Source organism: Pantherophis guttatus, chromosome 15 (genome assembly GCF_059756535.1).
Source record: "Pantherophis guttatus breed Tessera chromosome 15, ASM5975653v1, whole genome shotgun sequence".
Taxonomy (NCBI): domain Eukaryota; kingdom Metazoa; phylum Chordata; class Lepidosauria; order Squamata; family Colubridae; genus Pantherophis; species Pantherophis guttatus.
In genome coordinates, this window is record NC_142077.1 from 9,115,551 (window position 1) to 9,137,269 (window position 21,719).

At 57.8% G+C, this 21,719-nt stretch overlaps 3 protein-coding genes across 5 annotated transcripts; all 3 read right to left on the minus strand.

Annotated features, from left to right (window-relative positions):
• Nucleotides 1–638: 638 nt before the first annotated feature.
• FBLIM1 (filamin binding LIM protein 1) lies at nt 639–7,592 on the minus strand. The gene is made up of 8 exons (XM_034401603.3): nt 7,491–7,592; nt 6,362–6,536; nt 6,090–6,238; nt 5,194–5,287; nt 4,924–5,093; nt 3,521–3,699; nt 3,283–3,400; nt 639–2,362 (listed from the first exon to the last, which is right to left on the minus strand). Exons 2-8 carry the CDS (start codon nt 6,528–6,530, stop codon nt 2,204–2,206), a joined length of 1,038 nt encoding a protein of 345 aa, XP_034257494.2. The 5' UTR covers nt 6,531–6,536; nt 7,491–7,592; the 3' UTR covers nt 639–2,203.
• Nucleotides 1,134–14,016, minus strand: TMEM82 (transmembrane protein 82). Of its 2 annotated transcripts, XR_015729947.1 has the most exons (13): nt 13,365–14,016; nt 13,189–13,261; nt 12,639–12,813; nt 11,917–12,325; nt 11,533–11,720; nt 10,504–10,618; nt 6,362–6,536; nt 6,090–6,238; nt 5,194–5,287; nt 4,924–5,093; nt 3,521–3,699; nt 3,283–3,400; nt 1,134–2,362 (listed from the first exon to the last, which is right to left on the minus strand). XR_015729947.1 is itself a non-coding variant. In XM_034401597.3 (6 exons), the coding sequence occupies exons 1-6, from the start codon at nt 13,777–13,779 to the stop codon at nt 10,508–10,510; spliced, it is 1,371 nt and encodes a 456-aa protein (XP_034257488.2). In that variant the 5' UTR covers nt 13,780–13,919; the 3' UTR covers nt 10,277–10,507. The 2 variants fall into 2 exon arrangements, 1 of the variants encoding a protein (XP_034257488.2); XM_034401597.3 differs by lacking the exons at nt 1,134–2,362; nt 3,283–3,400; nt 3,521–3,699; ... (2 more) ...; nt 6,090–6,238; nt 6,362–6,536 and having other exon boundaries at nt 10,277–10,618; nt 13,365–13,919.
• Nucleotides 14,017–14,439: 423 nt separating this feature from the next.
• Nucleotides 14,440–20,851, minus strand: SLC25A34 (solute carrier family 25 member 34). Of its 2 annotated transcripts, XM_034401600.3 has the most exons (5): nt 18,798–20,851; nt 17,879–17,944; nt 16,864–17,016; nt 16,523–16,657; nt 14,440–15,981 (listed from the first exon to the last, which is right to left on the minus strand). In XM_034401600.3, the coding sequence occupies exons 1-5, from the start codon at nt 19,200–19,202 to the stop codon at nt 15,676–15,678; spliced, it is 1,065 nt and encodes a 354-aa protein (XP_034257491.2). In that variant the 5' UTR covers nt 19,203–20,851; the 3' UTR covers nt 14,440–15,675. The 2 variants fall into 2 exon arrangements, with proteins under 2 accessions (XP_034257491.2, XP_034257493.2); XM_034401602.3 differs by lacking the exon at nt 17,879–17,944 and having other exon boundaries at nt 18,798–19,413.
• Nucleotides 20,852–21,719: the final 868 nt, after the last annotated feature.

Genomic DNA, 21,719 nt, shown 5'->3' on the forward strand with positions numbered 1-21,719 from the left:
AGGGGCGCTGGGCACACACATTGCCCCCCCTCCCTCTCATCAAAGGGAGGGGGTGATTGATCCGCCCTCCCAACCCACCCTATGCAACCAAACCCCCCCACACACTCCCAGCCAATGGGATTGCTTGACCAGGAGCCCCCCCACCCCCAAAAAAAGACCGTTCAGTAGATGTCGTAGAGTGAGGCTTCGGTGCTGGATTCTCTTTTTTTTTGAAACCTTTTTATTTTCGGATTGTTTTATTGCACACGCACCCCGGATTTCGATCCGTACATTGGACAGGCCAAGCAAAGCCTCTGAATCGAGAGATCTTCTTGCAAGGCGATAAATCCCACCCACCCCCTTCCGAAGGGCACCAAGGCTGGCACACACACACACCCAACCCCTGCTAACCAGGCTCTGCCTTTGCAGAAATGGCTTTTCATAACATAATAACAAGAGTAACAAGAGTGGGAAGGGGCCTTGGAGGTCATCTAGCCAACCCCCTGCTCACCTGCAGGGAGACCCTATCCTAGGGATTCGAACCGCCGACCTTTCTGATTGACAAGCACGGCCACCTCGCCGGGTCTACGGAGAAAGTCTTTTCAGCCGTCCACGGTTGTCCCAACAAGGGTGACTGAAATTTTTTAAGGGATTTTCTCCCCCCCCCACTTGTGAAAATGTTTCGCTTCTCAACCCAGAAGCTTCTGGGATGAGAAGCGAAACGTTTTAAAGGGGGGGGGGGAAGGAACCCCCAAGAAAGTCCAGTTGCCTTTTGAAAAGCACCTTTGGGACCAATGGCTTTAAGCCAAGGGGTCTCCGACCTTGGCGACTTTTACCACTCGTGGACTTGTGGAAGTCCACAAGTGGTAAAACTTGCCAAAGTCGGAGACCCCTGCTTTAAGCAACTGCCCTGTGTCTGCCGGCTCCTGATCGGTTTATAACAAAAGCTTGCAGATCATCAGGCTCTTCTCGGAGGGATGCAGCCCAGCCTCGGCGGCGGGTGGGTGGTGGAGAGGCTTCCTGGCACCCGACTACCAACAAAGGGGGGCTCCTAGGATTGAAATATCCGAGGGAGCCCCAAAGGAGCACATCCCTCTCTCCCTCCAGTCATGGCCCTGGACAGCGCTTGGGCAGAGTCAACACAGACAAAGGGAAACAGTTAGCAAGCCGCCTCGACTTGCGGGGGTAAAGTGGGGAGCCGGTTTGGGGACCCCTCCCCCTTTATTGGCACTCTTAACTCTTGGCCTTGCTGGCCAGGACTGAGGAAAGCAAAGGGAAAAGGCTCAAGCGGTTGCCCGAGTATCAAAAGAAAGAGCCTCCAATGTGTCTGTGGGACAATGAGCTTCCACAAGGCTTTTTCCAGGAGCCCCTCTCCGTCCTTCAAGGGGGCAGAGCTCCTGCCCGGCTCCCCAATGTTTTAAGTCCCAGCAGCGGTGCCCACATCTTTCTGATTTGCAGGGAGGGAGGGAGGGGGGGGACCCAAGTTCCAGAGCTGGGCTGCCCCCTAGTGGAGGAGACGGGTACTAACGGGGAGAAATCCACTGAAAACTTGCTTCTGCCGAGGTGTCTCCACCTGCCAGGCCTTTTCTCTGATCTCCTGGCTGCTGGGCTTGACTCAAAAGGGGGGCTTCTTTGGGGCAGGGGGAGCAGGATTAGGGGGCTGCAGGATTAGAGCGCTCTCGGCTCCCTCTCGCCCGACCAACCCACCACGGAGCAGCTGAAGGGCCCACAACTATGGAGATGCCACATGGCAATTTGTGGCATGGGGTTGCTGCTCCCTCTCCAGATCAGGTGGTCCTAGAAGCCCAGGCTGTCACCTGCCCCACCCCCCTCTCCCCAAAGCAGAGCTTGGGAGAAGCTGTGAGGGCCAACTAGGGCTTCCCTTCTGAAATCGTATGGCCGTTTCCTCGCTCTACACCTCCTTAAGGTGGACTACTAAGGACCCTGAGCCTCACCTCTCCTCCCCTACCCTGGGTAAGAGGCTGAATCCCGGCCGAGGCTTCTGCCGTGCCTCCAGCAGCAAGGAGAGCAGAAGAAGAGTGCCCCGATCCGGCAGACATAAGCGTGGGGGGCATTAGGAGCATGGCGTCTTTGGTCTGGTAGAAGAGTGGCAAATCTCGTTCAAATCTCCATCCTCCCTGGCCCACTCCCCAAGGAGGAAAAAACACTGAAAAAGGCTCACAGACAGAACAAGGGGGTGAGGGAGGGCAGGTGGAGCACTGGGCTAGCCCTCCTGGCCCAGATTCTGAGAGCAATCAGCCTCCATCTCTTCCGTGGGAGGATCCTGGCTCTGCCAGACGTGGCAGGCTCGGCAAAGGAGGCGGCTACCTAGAGGGTAACACCCGTCCTCCGTGGGCTCCAGGGACAGCAAGACCTGACACTTCTACGGGCCAAAAGAAATGAGAGAGTCAGGAGGGCTGCCTCCTCGAGACCTCCGCAGAGCTTGCTTGCTTTGAAACCCTCATCCAAGTGGTGAAATCCAACAGGTTCTGGAGAACCGGTAGCGGAAATTTTGAGTAGTTCGAAGAACCGGCAAATGCCACCTCTGGCTGGCCCCAGAGTGGGGAGGGAATGGGGATTTTGCAATGTACTTCCCGCAGGAGTGTGGAGGGAATGGGGATTTTGCAGTATCCTTCCCCTGGAGTGGAGAGGAAATGAGGATTTTGCAGTATCCTTCCCCTGGAGTGGGGAGGGAATGGAGATTTTGCAGTATCCTTCTGGAGTGGAGGGGGAATGTGGATTTTGCAGTATCCTTCCCCTGTCACGCCCACCAAGCCACACCCACAGAACCGGTAGTAAAAAAAAAAATCTGAATTTCACCACTGCTTCATCCCCTTTGCCAAGAACACTGTGTGGTTAGGGTGGGGGCCACGGGTCCTGGGGAGGAGGGAACACGCCTTTTCGAAGCCGCTGAAACCCAGCTTGGAAGTTCTCCACAATTAAGGAGTGGGAAAGGGAGTTTCTGGAGCAAGAAAGCCGACCTTGATTTCCACAAGTCAGATGCTTCACGAAAGAGAGGTCACGCGACGATGCTGGCTTCTTTGCTCGGGGATCCTTCAAACGAAGGCCTCTTAAAGACACCCCCACCCCCAGCCAGTGGTGAAATCCAAATTTTTTTACTACCGGGCGTGGTTTGGTGGGCGTGGCAGGGGAAGATTACTGCAAAATCTCCATTTTCACCCCACTCAGGCCAGCCAGAGGTGGTATTTACTGGTTCTCCGAACTACTCAAAATTTCCGCTACTGATTCCCCTGAACCATGCTGAATAGCACCCCGGCCCTCAGCCCAGTTCCCCAGACCCACCTCACACCGATAGCAGTCCTCGTGGAAGCTTCTGCCCAGGCACTCGATCCGGTACGCGTCCCTCCCGTCCTGCGGGATAATGGGCTCCTCGCAGACCCCGCAGACGGGAGCAAACCTCCTGGAAGGCAGGCAGGCAGGTTTTAACTCTAGGCTGGGGCAGGGCTTCCCCTGCCTTTCGTCCCTGTGCAAAACACACCCTCCCGCCCACCCCCAAAGGCAGAGAGCCACGATGTTGTACCGGTAAAAGTCTGGAAGGCAAAGCGCCCGCTGATCGTCATCCACGGCAAAGGCGTCGCTACCAATCTGTTGGCTGCAGGCCACGCAGGTGAAGCATTCAGGGTGGTATCCCTTTCCCACAGCCCACACAATCTCACTTTGGATGAAGGCTTGGCAGGCATCGCATTTCTCCAGGGTCTCCTGGGGTGGGCAGGAGGCGGCATGAGACCCAGGAAGGCGAGACGCAGGCCGGATTCTCCTCCACCTCCCCGCTCCGCATGCCAGGCTGGCCATTGCTTAGGCATGCGATGGCGGACCTATCGCACACGTGCCACAGGTGGCACATGGAGCCATTTCTGTGGGCACGTGGGCTGTCGCCCGAGGTCAGATCCACCACGCATGCACACACGCCTCCCACTGGCCAGCTGATTTTTGGGTCTCTGCCACGAATGCAGCAGCCACGCGTGTTTGCTCATGCCGCCCCTCCCCTCCCAGGAGTCTCCACGCGGTCCGTTTTAGATATTAGGTACCCTGTTTCCCCTAAATTAAGACTTCCCCTGATAATAAGCCCAATTGGGCTTTTGAGCGCATGCACTAAAATAAGCCCCCTCCCCCCCGAAAATAAGCCCTCCCTGAAAATATTTAAACACATGCACAGCTGATCCCCACCATTTCCTCTGGTTTCCTCCATGCGCCCCAAAATAATAAGACCTCCCCGAAAATAAGGCCAAGCGCTTATTTCGGGGTTCGAAAAAATATAAGACAGGGTCTTATTTTCGGGGAAACACGGTAAGTACAGGGAGGCTCTGGGAAGGCAAGAAACAGGCCTACCGGAAGTCTGGAAACATGCCATTTCCGGCTTCCAGAGGAGGCTGTTTTCACCCTCCTGGAGGCTCCGGGAAAGCCTCCAGAGCCTGTGGAGGCCTGGCCTAAACCTTTTCCCCTTTTAAATGTAAACTTTAATTTGTTTTTAAATTATTGGGTATTTTAAATTTGTCTCAGCCAAATTATTTAATTCGTTTTTATTCTATTTTAAATTTTTGCATTTATCTGTTTTATTCTGTGGCTGTTCACCGCCCTGTGTCCTTCGGGAGTAGGGCGGTATATAAATCCAATAAAAGATAAAAGAAAGATAAAGATAAGAAACGGGCCTCCCGGAAGTACCAAAAGTCCAGATATGGGCCACTTCCGGCCGCTGGAGGCTTTAGGGAAGCCTGCTACGCCCAAAACGGGCCGTAGGGGGGGGTCGTGCACACCTGCACAAGAGGGCGGGGGGTTTGCGCACGCATGCGCAGGGGCATGGGGTGTGCAGGAGAGCATTGCATTATGGGTGTGGGGATACGCCTGTGCACAATAGCGCATGTGTGCGTTCTTGGCATCCGAGGGGGGAAAAAAAGGATTAGTCATCACTGGCCTAGGCCTTACCTGATAACAGGTCACGCACAGCGGCCGTCCCTCTTTCTGATAATAGCTCTGCCCTGCCAGGCTGCTGTGACACACCCGGCAAGTGAAGCATGTGACGTGGTACTGCTTCCTCATGGCCTCCAGAGCAACAGCGTTGGGCGTGATGCCCTTATGACAGAAAGCGCAGATATCTAGGGAAGACCGACGAGGTGGTCAGCCAGGCTCAAGTCGCCTCCCTGGAAACACCGAGGCAAGAGACCTCTCAGTGGGGACCGGGAAACAGCTCCTCACCTGGCGCTGCGGCCTCCTCCTCCTCCTCCTCCTCTGCCTGTCCATCTGTCCAGCCGAGAGACAAGGCCGGCTGAGGCTCTTCCGTTCCAGAAGTCTGGAAAAGAGAATAGAACAGGCTTGAGTTAAGCCAAGCGCTTAAAGCAGTGATGGCTAACCTTTTTGCCATCGCGTGCCAGGAGGGGTGGGTGGGGAGGTTCGCGAGCAAGCGTGCCCACACCCATAATTCTATGCGCCCCACCCCGCACATGCAACCCCCCTTCCCCTTGCTCCTGGCACGTGATGTCCCGGTAGCCCCGTTTTTCTGTCTCACCTGGCTCCAGATCCTCTCTATGCATCTGGGGAGGGCAAAAACAGCCTTCCCCACCCCACCCACAGGCCCTCCGGAGGCAGGAAACAGCCTGTTTCCCTACTTCTGGTGGGCCCAGGAGGCCCAAAAATTAGCTGGCCGGCGCGTGCATGTGCGCCCTAGCTGAGCTGGCGTGCCAGGCGACATGGCTCCGTGTGCCACCACGGGCTTAAAGGAAAGCAAAGTGGATTTCAGAGTTTGCCAAAAGGAGCAAGGAGGCACAGCAACCTAGCTATTGTAGGTCAAGGGTGGGGAGGTCTTTAATTAAAGATTAAGACTCTTCCTTGGGTTTTTTTTTTTTTTTTTTTTGGAAAGCTGCAAAACAGGGTGTGCGGAGGCCGAAATGCGGCCTTGAGCCTCTCGAAATTGCCTTCTCGCTTATTTCATTTTAAAAAGCCAGACAAAGTGGCATGATTAAAGGGAAGGATCCAGGAGATCACCAGGTGGCCATTACACCACATTTAAAACTTTATAATCAAGCCTGTGTTTTAATTCTTGCTCCCGCAGCCCAGCTGGCCTGGAAAGGCTTCGTCTGCGAAAGAGAATTTACCTGCAGGGAGGCGGGTGAGGGGGCTGCTCCCTTCTGCAGATCCGGGCCCAGGGTCTCCACTCGGAGGGCAGCGGGCTGCAGAGACCCCAGGACAGCCTCCACGGGCTGAGGAGGGTCAACAGGAGGAGGCGGCAGCAAGGCAGAGGAGCCTGCAGGAGGGAAGGAGCTTAGAGGGATCTGGGTTTTCGAGCCAGCCAAGACCCTTCAGCCAGAGCAACCCCGTTTTAGCCTATTCAGGGGCCCCGGGGTCCGAAGGGTGGCAGGGGCCTCACCTGCACCTGGAGTGCTGCTGGGCCCCCTCCCCTCTTTATGAGGGACCGGTTTCTCAGTGGGAAGGAACAGAGGGGCCTTCGCAGGACCCCCGCAGCCCCTGCGGGGCGGCGCGAGGATGATGAAGATGGAGGAGACCACGCGCTTCTCCGTCTTCTTGTCCGAGAGCATCCCCACCTGAGAAAAAGGGTGAGGCAAGAGACAACCTCAGAGGGGTTCTCCCTCCAAGCCCCCACCCCACCCCACTCCCGTCCCGGCAGAGAAAGCCACAAAAAGGGGTTCAGGGAAACATAAAGTTTGAAAAAAAAAAAAAGCACACCCACCCCACAGCTGATTCCCAGGCCTCGCCCACCCACCCCCTTTTCTTCTGTGCCCAGAGTTGGAAGAAACCCAGTTTCTTCTGTCCCCTCCGAGAGGGGAGCCTCAAATGGGGCAGGAAGATGGATGCATGGCATCGCCAGGCATCCGCCCCTCTGCAGGAATAGGGGTGGGTGGATGGGCACCGCGGCTTCCCGTTTGTGGGGTCCCAGCCAGTGGTGAAATCCAATTTTTTTTTACTACCGGTTCTGTGGGCGTGGCTTGGTGGGCGTGGCGAGGGAAAGATACTGCAAAATCCCCATTCCCTCCCCACTCCTGGGGGAAGGATATTGCAAAAATCTCCATTCCCTCCCCACTCTGAGACCAGCCAGAGGGTGGTCTTTGCCGGTTCTCCGAAATGCTCAAAATTTCCGCTACCGGTTCATCAGAACCTGCTGGATTTCACCCCTGGTCCCAGCGTTAGGGACCCCACCGCCTGTTCCGCGGGGCTAAGGGGACGCCCCAGCTGAGCTCCCCGCTCGGCTGCCGGAGGAAAGACAAAGCGGGGACTTTTCGGGGAAGGGGGTCCAGCCAACCCACGCGGGGGGGACTCTGCCTGGAGCGGCTCTCCAGACGGCGGGGGTCCCTTTGCAAAGAAGCGCTGCCCGCCCACTCCGCCTTTCTCCCCGGGAAAGGAGGGAAGTTGGGGGTGACTTCCCCGAGAAAGGCTGCCCAGAGAGCATCTCATCTCCGAAGAGATCCGGACGCCCAGGTAAAGCGGCGGATGGGGTGGGGGGCTCGATCATTCCTGAGACCACCGCCTCTCGAACTCACCTGGAAGCGGCAGCGCAGGGCGGGCGGCTGCTTTTCCCTCCAGCCGTGGCTCGCTCAAACACCTTCTGCCTGCCGCCTGCCTGCCTTGCCCGGGGGTCGAGCAGCCGCGCCCCGCCCCGCCGCCGCCGTTGTGGCCGTAAAAGGCGAGGGGCGTCTGCCAAAAGCGGCGCTTTCCTGTACCTGCCCGGCCCTCCCGCGCCCCGCCCCTCCCCTCCCCACTGGAACTCGCCGCGCCCTCCTTCCCCCCTCCCCTTGGTGGTGGGGCTGAGGCTCCCGCATGCCCCCTCTGTGCTCCCAAGCTCTCTCCCCCCCCACAAAAAAAAACCAGTTGGATCGCGGGACCCATCATCCCCAGGCGGGAGGCATCCTCAGATCCCATCTTCCTCTGGGCTGAGCCAGGAAGGAGGGCTGTTGGCTGGGGCTCCCTGGTTCAGCAGGAGGACCGGATTCCCCCACCCCTCTTCCCACCTTGGGGGAGGAAGGTGACCCTATGTAATAGTAACAGAGTTGGAAGGGAACTTGGAGGTCATCTAGACCAACCCCCTGCTCACAGCAGGGGATCTGTACTAGGGATTCGAACCAGTGGTGAAATCCCATTTTTTTTTTTTTTACTCCCGGTTCTTTGGGTGTGGCTTGGTGGGCATGGCTAGGGGAAGTTTACAGCAACATCTCCATTCCCACCCCACTCCAGGGGAAGGATACTGCGAAAAATCCCCATTCCCTCCCCACTCCTGGGGGAAGGATATTGCAAAATCTCCATTCCCACCCCACTCCAGGGGAAGGATACTGCGAAATCCCCATTCCCACCCCACTCTGGGGCCAGCCAGAGGTGGCATTTGCCGGTTCTCCGAACTACTCAAAATTTCCGCTACCGGTTCGTCAGAACCTGCTGGATTTCACTCCTGATTTGAACCGCCGAACTGCCTGATCGACAAGCTCAGTGTCTTAGCCACTGAGCCACCTAGTCAGGCATCCTTCTCCCCCCTCCCCCATAAAGCTTCTGTCTGGCCATTCAATCCGAGGAGCCCCCTCCCCTCTCCCCCCCCTCCCGGGGACCGACTTAGACAAACAGGCACTTGAACCTGCCAAGGACCCCACTGAGTAACTCAGCCAAGCCCCTTCCTAAGTAATTTACGGGGAACATTAAAGGGAGGGAGAGAGAGCCGCAAGTTACTCTGACCGTCAAAAGCCCCTGGTTGTTTTGTTTGGTCCATTTTGTGGGGGCTGACCCCCTTGGAACGAAGCTTGGGGATGGGCAGGGGGCTTGACTGCTGCCCCTCCCAGCCGCTTACCTCTCTTCCGAGGGGAGCATTTTGTCACACAAGCTGAAGCCCAGAAGCGTCACTCAGGCCCCACTGCTTTTGACGGCTGGGCCCCAGTTGTGCCCAGATGAGGTGGGACATCACTATCCTATACCGAGAGTGTGTGGACCCAATCCTCGCCCGTCTTCTGATTGTCCACCCCGTCTATTGGCCGGAGGATGCCCTTCCTGAAGCGGGCACAGCTCGGCTCAGGTTCTGTCTCGCAGAGCTCGCTTGGTAGATATCAGCATCAAGCAAAACTTTCCCGAGCGCATTTCGAGGGGAGCCAGGCAGAGGTTTACCCCAAAGGTCGGGCCAGTGTCTGAGGACTCCCCCAGGACTGCTCCAGCGGCAGGAGAAGGGCGGGGGGGGCACCGCAGCTCAGCCTCCTCGACTCTTCCTAGCTGCATCCGCACAGGGAAGCTTTGCATGACATGAACTCAGCCGGTCAGTGGTGGAATTCAGCCGGTTCGCTGAATCGGGAGAACCGGTTGTTAACTTTCCGAGCAGTTTGGCAAACTGGTTGTTGGAAGAAATCATTAGGGCAGAGAACCGGTTGTTAAATTACTTGAATCCCACCACTGCAGCCGGTTCCCGCTGGCTTCTTCGGCCAAGAAACGAAGGCGGCTTTCCCAGTCCCCCCCCCTCCTCTCCCCAATTCCGTCTCTAGCCCGGAGCCGCTCAGGTCTGACCCTGCAAACTGGCAAGAGCCACCAAAATTGACTCGAGGCTACCACCTGCTGGGCTCATAGGGAAAGGGAGACCCATCACCTCCCGTTGGTTAGGATGAGCTTTGCAAGACAAGTCGGGCACACCTCCTGGGGTCAAAGGTTACCAGTAAGGAAAGGAATCCGGCCCCTTCACCTATAGGCAATCTTTGGGGGCCATGCCTGCCCCATACCCCACCCCGTCTTTGACGGGGACAGCCTCTGGCTTGGGGTGGGGGGCATTTCCTTGGTGCTCTCGTCCTGGAAGGTGGCTCTTGGGGGCAGGGAGGGTATCCAAGAGAAGCCAGATTTTTTTTGGGGGGGGGGGGTTCTGGAAAGCAGCATCTGAGGGAGCCCTGCGCCCTTTTGAGGTTTGCACCAGTGGTGGAATTCACATTTTTTTACTACTGGTTCTGTGGGCGTGCTGTGGCTTGGCGGGCGTGGCAGGGGAAGGATACTACAAAATCTCCATTCCCACCCCATTCCTGGGGGGAAGGATCCTGCAAAATCTCCATTCCCACCCCACGCCAGGGGAAAGATATTGCAAAATCTCCATTCCCACCCACCTTCTCGCCCTGACACCCGTCATTTTGGAGATGCCCCGTGGAGTGAGGGAGGGAAAAGGGCTTCAGCCAACTGTCAGCCACCCAGGAAAAAAATGCCACAAATGCTTGGAGCGCAGGAAAAGATCGATGAATAGCAAACGCCTTACAGGGCATCGGATAATCCCCACGTGTATGTCTGTATATAGAAGTCTTGTATATACTGCAAAGCACTATTTGTAAGACAAAACCTCTGTGTCCTGTATTTTGCTCCTGGGTTGTCTCAAAATAGTAGTCATGCTATAAACACTCTGACAGAATTGCTGAAGGGGGCAGCGGTGTGCCGAGAGGGAACCCACGAACCCATTTGACACCAAAGGTGGAGAGCCCAGACAGAAGGAGCTGGGCCTGTGGCCAGCCTGGTCTACGGTCTCTAGGCTGGGCCCTTCGTGAGAGGCTTCACCTTTTCAGGACGTGGCCTCTGGCGCTGCTGCCGCTGCTGGAGATCTTGAGGGGCGCTCTCGGCGCTGACCGCGAGGTGGACCGGATGTCGATGAGGAGAGCGAGGGGCTCTCATCCTGAAACGGAAAGCAAATGCAAAATACACAGAAGGGCCAGCTTCCCTCCAACAGCGCCTGGACTCGCAGCACAGGAGGCCTCTTGCTTACGTTGGTTAGTCTGGACCTCTGGACTTTGGGTGAGGCGGGGAGAGGGAAGCAAAACCACCCCCTTTTGCTCAGCTAGTGAAGACAGCAATGGGCCGATCAGACCCTGAGCTCCATTTAAAGGGAACTTCCCAGAGGTCAGCAGAGATGCAGCTGAGAGGCTGGGCTGATTCTGTTGTGGTCCACCAGCAGCCTGCGGAGCTGGCAGCGGAGTCGGACAATGAGGAGGCTGGGGAGGACCATGGGCCAGTTCTGGAGTCAGGGAAAGGCCCGGATGAGGGCTCTGCGTCAGAGGCAGAGATGGGGCCAGGGCTATCTGAGAGGAATGAGCAGACTCCAGAGCCTCCAGAGTCGGACAGCAGAGAGGCAGAGGAACAGGAGGAGCCTGTTCCTAGTGCGTGCATGCGAAGAGCTGCCAGAAGGCAAGAGCAGCTAAAGCAAAAAGGATGACTTGGGAGTAAGGCCAGGAGATGATTTGCCCCTCCCAGAAGGCTTAAAAGAGCAGCAATGGCTCTTGGGCTCTTTGTAGGAAAGCAACGTTGCTACATTTGTTTCTTGTTGGCTTCTGGTTTCTGAACTTCGTGGGGCTTTGCCAAGAAAAGTCTTTGGCAAGGTGTGAAAGAAGACAAAGGTTTGTGATAAGGCCGAAGGACTTTTTCTGAAGGACTTGTTTTGGAATTAATTTGGACTAAGCTGAGAATGAAGTAATTCTCAGCTGTTCTAATAAAATATGTTTGTTTAGGACTGATTGTGTCTGGTAATAACTACTTGGGCCGAGGTCACAACAGCTTCTGCCTGCGGTCCGACCACGTCCTCCTCCTCCTCACCTGCTTTCTGCACACCTCCAGCATGGATCCGCTCCGGGTCAGGCACCAGATCTCCCCCACCAGCGAGATGAGAATGTTTACGATGTCCCTCCACTGGCCCACCGTCATCAGCAAGATCAGAAGGCCACCCATCCTGACAAAGACGGTCTGGAAAGCCATCTGCTGGTTGGGGTTGTGATGCTGCTCTTCTGTTGGTCAACCGGACAGAAGGAAGCAGGTCAGCCGGAGGAGCCGGGCACCCCCTTCCACAGAGGGAGGCTGGCCGCTGCTCAGAGAGGATCCCCAACGCTCCAGGGAGGGGAAGGGCAAACAGGATGGGGTCTACAGGCAGCCCTGCTTTCCGTGGGGCCAGGGTCGGCGTTCGCGAAACCAGAAACAACTCACCCTGCATGTAGATGACCAGAAGCGTGTAACAGATGGTCAGCGGCGTCCAGAATCGGATGGCCTCGGAGGTCGAGAGGAAGTCCCGGTTGATCAGAGCCACGGCCGCCAAGTCGGCTACCCCAAAGGTCACCCGAAGGGCGTTGCAGAGCAGCCGGGGGATGCCGTGCCACGTGGCAAGGAGGAAGAGGCACCCCCCGCAATAGCGCTCCTTGCAGTGCAGCTCGTACATCGTGGAGACGTGCCAGGCCAGGCGCCAGACGTAGTGGGTCAGGAGCGTGGCCAGCCCCACGCTCAGAAGGAGGTTCCAGGTGCGATGGGGCGCTCCTTCCTGCAGGTAGCCGAGGCTGCAGGAGACGCCGCAGCCCAGCGAGTATTGGCAGAGCAGGTAGAGCTGGCTGCTCAGGGCCCCCTTGGGAACAAGAAGCGGGTGGCCTCTTTGTGACACCGAGGCCTACTTAGCCACCTGCCTGCCAAGAAGTCTGGGCAGCACACACAATAAAATAAAACCTGCTTAAAACAATGCAGTGCCAATGTGGAGGCCCTGATACAACTCACATCTGTCCAGCCACCACCCTGTGCAAGCTCCATCTCCATCCAGGCCAACTTTTGCACAACTTTTTCTCTGGCCACATTCTCTGACCTGTGTCTGGCGTTCCGCCCACTTCTCCCCGCACCCCTCCCCCAGCCAGCCCCGATGCAGAAACAGGAAGGAGATGGGCAACCTTATTGAGGGACAGGATGGTGGACACTGCCCGGAGGGAGAACTCCAGGACGATCAGGGCGGCCACCCGGTGCCCCACCATGGTGAAGATGGCCGTCAGCACCACGAGATGGAGCTGGTCCAGGAAGGGCTGCTGCCGCCGGAGAACCTCCTTCTCCTTCTGCCTGTCGGGGTCACTGGAGAGGATAAAGGGGGGAAAAGCCAGATGGGTCTACGGGGCAGCCAGACAAGCGTTCCACCCACGTGGTATTATTTAGCCAGTTCTATCCATTTCAGGCAAACTGGTAGCGGCAGCTGCGGAAGGATCCGCCCACCACCTGGACATCATCATGTCCTGTTTTTGATGCTCTGTGCATGCGCTCACATTTAAGAACTGGTAGCGAAGGTAAGTGAATAACACTCTTGGTCCCATCCCTGCACGGCCTCCTGGTTGACCCAGGCAAGGGTCAACCATCAGCTATGGGGAGTGTCCAGGGTGGTGGTGGAGGGCTGCACCGAATGTGGACTTCCTTCCTTTCCCGACCCCGGGGACCCTCCCAGCAGGCACTCACTTCAAGCACTGGATGTAGAGGTAAATCCTCATCAGGCTGCCCAGGATGCAGACAGCACAGGCCCCCACCAGCCCTGTAGGGAAGCAGAGGTCAGCCAGGAAGGAGGGGAGGGAGGGAGGGAGGGAACGTGGGGAGAGGGAGGGAAGGCATTGGGGGTGGGCATGGGGAGAACTCACCCTGTAGGAGGGAGTCCACAAGGCTGGAGGTCCAGGCCAGCGGGAGGAAACCCTGCACCCAGGCGAGCATTGTGGCCCGTGCTACTCCCAGGTTCCTCTCAACGGCCTCGGCACAGGAAGGACCTTGAGCCCAGAGTGAGCAAATAAACTGGGAGGAGGGGGACGACGACAGTGGGCAGGCTGGCTCAGCCTTTTCTGCCTTGGGAAAGGCCCTCCCAGCAGCAGCAGCACGTGGAAGGCACCTCCACCGCCTCTTCTTCATTCCAAGGCTCTGCCCTATGGGCTGGGGATGATGGGAGCCACAGATTTTGGGTAGCTTTGCTCCAATTCTTCCAGCCCGAGGTAGGAGCTGTGAGGGGGGAACCAGGGCCTCCTGCCCAGGTAAGGAGTGGTGGTGGTGGGGGAAGGAAGGCATTCCCAGCTTTAGAGGGCAAGCTGTAGGGCCAAAAAAACCAGCCTCCCCTTTTTGCGGCTTAAGAGGATCCACTGAATCAGACGTATTAAGCAGGCAATCAAATGTGTGTGCGCGCGTGTGTCCAATGCCTCTGAAGATCACAAAGCAGCTAAAGGTTGGGACACTTGCACCCTCGGTCCGAAGGTCCACAGCCGCCTTCCGTCCCAGTATTCGTGAAACACCCCTTAAGGAGACGCCTCAGACAGGAAGCCCTGCTCCGCTTGGCTTCCCTCCTCACCTGGAGGACCGGAGAGTCGCCCGCCACTGGCCTCAGGGCCAGGCCAAGCCATCCTGCCAGGGGGAAGACACGTGGGGCCGGGCCTCCCTCCACTGCAGCATGGGTGCCAGATTGCAGGCTCTTCCTTTCCTCGGGCAAGCTCCCAAATCCATCCTTCCTCAGTGCCCTCCCTCCCTCTCAGCCAGAGGAGTCTTCCCTCTGACCAGGCTCAGCCCTGGACGGAGGCCGACTCTGCCCCGCTGAGGAGCTGGCTCAGCCTGAGCCATCGGCGCATGAAGCAGGAAGCTCTGATCCCGTCTCCTACCCCGGTCCCTCGGCCGCTTGTGCTGACCCCTTTGAGTGAGGACCCAGAGGGGCTGGGCCACACAAGGATTGCTCTCTCGTTTGTGGAAACAGAGCCTTTATTTATTTATTTATTTTTTACAACAGAAACGGAAGTTGCGCCCCGTAGCCGATTCTCCGTCCCAGACCTGCAGCGCCAGGCCAGGTGGGGGGAGGGTGTGTGTGGGGTCACCGAGGAAATCCAGGGCCATCCGGTTCGGGACAGCAATTAATTCTCAGCCCCACCTTCTTGCATCTCTGAACTTGGGCCCTTGGACCCGGCGCCTCAGCCGTTTCCCGGTGGCTTAAAACCAAAAACCTGGCTAATTTTGCCAACTAAACTTTGCCCGACCAACAAGGCAAGGGGAAAAAAGATGCTTCCAATAAGCGACCCATAAATCCGGGGGGAGAAACCCAATGCCCTTTTCCTTCCTGTGGGTGGCGCAATCTACGGCCAAGCCTTTGCCCACTGTGGCCTCCCTGCCCTTGCTGTGTTGACGGCTGTGTTGGGACTGGCATCTGGACACTACCCAACCCCAGGGATGGTTGCAACCAGTCCCTCTCTGTGCTCCCCCCCTCGTCCCTTCTCATGGCCCCCCAAGGTCAGAAGAGGCAATGGGGCTGCTCCCAAGCTCTCCGTCCTAGAAGTATCCCCTCCGCCGCAACTCCAGCGAAGGAGGCTTCAGCATTTCCAAAGCAGGAAGGGCCCCTTTTCTTCTCGTCTCTTAGAATCCTCTCTCTCTCTCTCTCTCTCTCTCTCTTCTTTTTTTTTCCTCCTCTTCCTTTCCTGCTTTACCTGCTCTCCCTCTTCTGTGAGAAAAACTAGAGTGCAGCCGCTGTAGATTCTTGGAAGAGGGAGAGATGCTCTGCCACTCCTCCCTTGTGGCACCTGCCTTTCTGATTCTGGCCTTGGAGCAGTGGTGGGATTCAGCCGGTTCTCTCCGGATCGTGCGAATTGGTAGCGGCGACTACGGGAGGCTCTGCCCACCCGCCCGGATGTAATGTGCGACTACTGCACTTGGGCAGAGAAGGCGCGTGTGCTCACATTTGCGAACCGGTAAGGAAGGTAAGCGAATCCCACCTCTGTCCTGGAGTGTAAGTCAAATTTGTGTATGGGGGGGAGAGACGACTCCTGGGGGGAGGGGAGGAGTAAAATCCAGTCTGCTTGGAACAGTCTCAGGTGGTGAATTTCGCACTGACCCCCGCCCTTCCCCCAAAAAAGGGCGGTGGTTGAAGCTTCAACTTTGCTTGAAGGTTACAATTGGCTCTGCGGCAGGTCCTTCATTCTCCAGCCGCCATCACTGCTCCGTATCTGGACAGACGGACCTCCTGGCGCTCCAGCAGGAGAAAGAGCTCTTTGCTCTCCTGTCCTCCCCCCACAGTCCTGCTCTTTCTGGGGCTGGAGGCTCCTGAGCAGCCTGGGGGTCATCAGGTGGCCTGCTGCCAATAGTGATCCTCCTCAGCTCATCCCAGAAGAGAAGGCTGAGAACGGTGTGTGGTCCCAGGCGGAGGTAAACGGGGCCGAAGCCCTTATACAGGGCCAGGACACCTTCCTTCCCCGAGACCCGCACGACGCAGTCGAAGAAGCCCCGGTAATGCTTGCCCTGCAGGGGGAGAAGAGGACAGGGCCGGTTGACGGGGTAACGCTTCCCCCTCTCTGGCCTCCAACCCAAACGAGCACGGGTGGGCTTCAAAAATTTTAGCAAGGGGTTCTCTGCCTGGTTGCTGGGTGGGCGTGGCCATGGTGGATGTGTCCTAGTCAGCTTCCTGCACCATGGCAGCAGGGGTGCTTTTTGCCCTCCCCAGGCTCCGGAGGCTTTCATTGAGCCTCCAGGAAGGTGAAAACGGCCTCCCCAGGCTCCGGAGGCCCTCTGGAGACCTTCCCGAACTTTCAGTAGGCCAGTTTTTCACCCTCTCCGAGCCTCTGCATGCACCCTGCACTTGCCTGCATACAAAACAGGCCGCGTGAGGACTCCTGGGGCAGGGCGGACGGGGCCAGCCAGGAGTGGGATTTGGGGGTTCTCCAAACCACACAAAATCTTAGCTAGAGGTTCTCCCGAACCCCTGCAAACCCCCAGCACCCCACCCCTGCACACGGGGTATCGAGCCCCTCTACAAGCCAGCTTCCTCCGTGGCGAGCCTCACCCTTCCTGCTTCATCCACCGGCTGGTTGTAGAGCCGTGTGCTCACCACATCAAAGGGAGTCATGGCCACGGCCACGGCCACGCTGCTGATCATGCCCCCAGCAAGGGCCACCATCCAGCTGCCTTCCTTGAACCACTGGGAAGCGAAAAGCCAGAGAAACCATCTTGGCAACGACAAATCCAGTGTTCCGCAGGCCACCACGGACGCTTGGGAACGGGCCTGGGGAAGCAGGGTGGCTGGGAAAGGCCAAAGGGGAGCTCCCACAGGTGAATGGGATGCTGGCCAAAGGCCCACCCCATTCAGGAGACCCACACACAAACACACGCACTGAGCCTGCTCACCTGCTGCCTTGCCACCCACTCCCTGGCAGAGGCAAAGGTGGCCAGCTGCACCGAGGAGCCCACCGTGACGCGAGGCACTGCTCCGCTCACGCCGCGCCACAGCCCCAGCAGCCCCTGCTGCTTATAGATGGCCTCAAAGGCCCCGGAGATGCTCTGGAAAGCGGCAGGAGAAGACAAGCAGCTCAGACCAGCGCCCCTGCCTCGGGCCAGGCCAGGGAGAGAGAGGGGCCTGAAACAGGAGGAACTTTTCTAGCCTGCAGGATCCACCGAGAAAGGACTAGGAAAATGGCATCCGACGGCACCAAGCCGATCCCTGCCCTGTCAGCAGGGGCCACGTAAAGGACCTGGCTGCGGAAAGATTCCTTGCCGAGGAAGCTGCGTCCTTAACAGACAAAACGGTGAGAGGACCAGACTCTTCTGCCTAGGATGTTTAGCTGGGGGTGGATGGGTGTGAGGGGCTGCTGTGAGGTGGGCTCTTTGGGGACCTGGCCGGCAGCCAGCTAGGAAAACGCTTCCATCCCGAAGTCGGCCTTCGCAAAGCCCAGCTCCAGGGACAGGGCAGGCTGAGAGTTTTTCAGGCCGGCCGGCTAGCTAGCCATGCTGGGCCACTGCAGCCGAGAGTGGAGGTTTTGTCAAGCCAGTGGTGCTGAGCTTCCCAGAAAGCAATCCTCTCAGGTTGGGACGGACAGCCGATGCAGCTGCTGTGGGTTTGCCTGGGGGACCAATCGGGCCTCCCCTCGTCCCTCCTGCTTGACAGTGCCCGAGGTCGCAAGGCCTCCCTTGGCCTCACCCTGCCCGGAGGGAGGCTCCGTCCAAGGACTGGGACTGCTCAGGCGTGACCCCTGGCAGAAGCGCCCCTGGCACACCCCCCCCCAAGAGGAGTTCTGCAAAGCAGCCAAGGCTTCTGCCAAGATGGGCAAAGGTAGCTCTGGACAGAGTCCCGGACCAAGAAAGGTGCCCCCCCCTCCATCACACCTCCCAACCGAAGCCTGTGTCGAGTGAGATGGCCTCGGACCTTGTGGTTGTGCTGGTGTCCCACAGCGACGGCAGCTGCTGACTGTGCTTGCAGATGCGTCTTGACCTACAAGAGGTAAGCAAATGTGTTGAGGACGGGACGGGATGGAGGGTGGGGTGGGAAACCAACTCTCTCCCACTGACTTGCACCCGGGTCTTTTCGGAAGCCCAGGGCCCTCAGCCTGCACTAGCCCTGCTGAGGACAGTTAGTTTGCTTCCCTCTTCAGGGATACTAAGCTAAACCCCCCCTCCCCCATCCCATCCCCATCTGGGCTCTCTTCACAAAGGGGCTGCCCAGGTGCGCAGCTGCCTAATCAATAGGACTTCACTCTTGCAGGGAGCAACTGGAGCTCCCACTTAAGGCAAAAGCTGGCTTTTTGGAAAAGCAGGGCCTGTGCAGAGGGAGAAGGCACTATGCCCAGCTTGCACTGGGCCACCGCAGGGCCGTTTTTGGATCAGGTTTCTTTTGACAGCTCTCTTGGGCTGCAAATGCCCAGGCAACAAGCCTGCAGGCTTTTTAAAAACTCAGCACCTCCCTGGCGAGAAGCCAAAAGTTGCACCACTCTAGCCAGCTTCCATGCCCGTAGCTTTGCGGGCAGCAAAGGAGGAGAAGGGACTCTGGTGCCCATGGAAGCACCCTGGGGAACGGGGAGTACCTCAAGGCCACCCCAAAGAGGCACCTCCAGCCTCACAAGCCCCTCAGAGCCTGCAGCAGCTGTCCTGCTGGAGAGGACCTCCGAGATATCCAAGCCCTTGCTGTGAAAAGGGGGTACAGCCACAGCTGGCATATCAAGGGAGGCAACCACACAGGAGACGCCACCCCCACCACCTCCATGCCTGATCTGCAAGAGGGACAACATTCGCCAAGCGAGCCAAGGTTCTGCCCGGGAGAACCCCCCTCCCCCCTTTAAGAGGTTTACCAAGTAGGCCGGGCTGCCGACAAAGGCCCCCAGTGCTCCGGCCACGGCTCCGGCTGCCAAGGTCCCTCCCGGATGCTGGGTCAGGCCGATATCTTCAGCGTGGGAGTAGGAGCCAAACCGCACGCCGTTCATCAGCCCCTGGTACAGCAGTCCGGCTGCCAGTCCTTTCTGCAGACCCCGGAGTCCATCGGCCTGGCTGACGGCCACCATGGCCTGCAGCACCCCTCGGTAGTGGCGAGGGTACGAGCCCCGGGAACGGAGCTCCCCCTGCAGCTGCAGGCGCGTCTTCACCACCTCCAGCGGGTTGGTGAACACGCAGGCCATGCAGCATGCCGCGGCACCCAGGACAAAATCCACCGGCGGGGAGAGGGAGGCCGCTGCCGGGCGGCGGGGGGAAGGCTCCATGGGGCGGCTGCCACCAGCCCAGGCGGAGAGACGGGACACGAGGCCTCCCCACCCAAGCAGGAGCCTTGCAGCGGCAGCCCTGACAGGAGGCGAGAGGGCCCCTTTCTTCCCGCAGGGCTGGCATCGATGCCCCCGACGGCCCTCCGGAGCTGCACTGAGCCCTGCCCAGCATTGACAGCCCTGGCTCTCTGCTCCAGCCCGAGCTGCGCTTCCCTCTGGGTGAAACCAGATCAGAGAGGGACTTTATTTGCTGCTCCACAAGTGGGCTGGGCAGGGGAAGGAAGCAGGTGGTTGGCTGCATGTAGGAGAAAGGTCACCAGCGGCTGGGTCCACCCACTGTGGCAAAGGCCAGCCCCTCCTCACAGCCTCCTACCTCCAGAGCTGGCTCCCATACCTGCCAGCTCCACCCCCTTCCTGCCCCGGGGAAGAGGCTGTTTCTGGAAGCAGCCTCACCTCCGCCCCCACTTCCCTCCCAGCCCTGATGAGTGACACAATGGGTCTCCTGTCCTGTTCTGTTGGGCAGGCCCCAGTAGGCTCTCAAACGCAGTCCTCGGGCAGTAGAGTCTGCTGCCAAGAACCGATCCCGTGGGGGGGGTGGGGGGGCAGGAAGGGGAAACAAGCTAATCGTGGGGGGAGGGTGGGGTTAAGTTGCTGGGGGCACAAGGAGCTTTCCCCAAGCTTCTGGCTTGGACAAGCACAGTCTCGGCTGCTGGCACACACAGAACTGAGCGGTAACAATAACAGTAGAGTTGGAAGGGATCTTGGAAGTCATCTAGTCCAACCCCCTACTCATGCAGGAGGGATTCGAACCGCTGACCTTCCTGACCAACAAGCTCAGTGTCTTAAGCCACTGAGCCACCACAACCCTCACCGAGCAGCCGCTCCAGGGTTCAAAACCACAGGCAGAGTTCTGGGTCTGTGGCTCCAGCAGGGAGGGTATCACAGGAGAAGGGCAAGACTACGGAAGGCGTCATGTGGGGGCATCATGAAGGGGTGGGGGGAAAGGGAGGTTGCATGACAGGGCTCAGCCCCCCCCCGACCTTCACCAAGCTGGAGAGGCAGCCCCCTTTCAGTCTTGGAAAGGGGCTGTCGCCACGGAGACTCCCCCCCCTCCCGTTGAGTTTGTGGGCCACTGGGCCTCACCCCACGAAGACAAACTTAAGAGGGACCTTGTGGAAACCGGCTTCTCTGCAGCTGGCGCTGCGCAAGGTTTGGCTGGAGCCTCGTCAGCCTTATAAACCGAAGATAGCACTAGCACGAAGACTTATATACCGCTTCACAGTGCTTTACAGCCCTCTCTAAGTAGTTTACAGAGTCAGCCTATTGTCCCCCAAACAATCTGGGTCCTCGTTTGACCGACCTCGGAAGGATGGAAGGCTGAGTCCACCTTGAGCCAGTCGGGATCGAACTGTTGGCAGTGGGCAGAGTTCTAACCACTGGGAGGGAGGGAGGGAGGGAGGGAGGGAGGGAGGGAAGGAAGGAAGGAAGGAAGGAAGGAAGGAAGGAAGGAAGGAAGGAAGGAAGGAAGGAAGGAAAATAGCAATAGCACTTAGACTTATATACCACTTCACAGTGATTTATAGCCCTCTCTAAGCGGTTTACGGAGTCAGTCTATTGCCCTCAACAATCTGGGTCCTCATTTTATCCACCTCAGAAGGATGGAAGGCTGAGTCAACCTTGAGCTGGTCAGGATTGAACTGCTGGCAGTCAGCAGTCAGCCTGCAATACTGCATTCTCATCACAGGGAGGGAGGGAGGGAGGGAGGGAGGGAGGGAGGGAAGGAAGGAAGGAAGGAAGGAAGGAAGGAAGGAAGGAAGGAAGGAAGGAAGGAAGGAAGATAGCAATAGCTCTTATAGACCGCTTTACAGTGCTTTTGCAGCCCTCTCTAAGCTCTTGCCCCCAACAATCTGGGTCCTCATTTGACCCACATCGGAAGGATGGAAGGCTGAGTCAACCTTGAGGCAGTCAGTCAGTATCGAACTCCTGGCAGTGGGCAGAGTCAGCCTGAAATACTGCATTCTAACCAGAGGGAGGGAGGGAGGGAGGGAGGGAGGGAGGGAGGGAGGGAGGGAGGGAAGGAAGGAAGGAAGGAAGGAAGGAAGGAAGGAAGGAAGGAAGGAAGGAAAGAAAAATAATGATAGCACTTAGACTTATATATCGACCTTGAGCCTGGTGAGACACAAACTCCTGGCAGTGGGCAGAGTTAGCCTGCGATACTGCATTCTAACCACTATGATGGATGGATGGAAAGAAGGAATAGCAATAGTATTTAGACTTATATACTGCTTCACAACCCCCTCTAAGCAGTTTTAGAGAATCAGCCTATTGCCCCCAGCAATCTGGGAACCTTATTTTACCGACCTCGGAAGAATGGAAGGCTGAGTCAACCTTGAAGATCTTGGACATGGGCTCTGGGCCAGGTCAGGGTCTCGGGCGGGCACTTCTGCAGGGCATGGCTGTAGGAAACGGATCTGAGGAGTTCTGAGAGCAAGAGGCCGAAAAACGTTGGACTTTGGA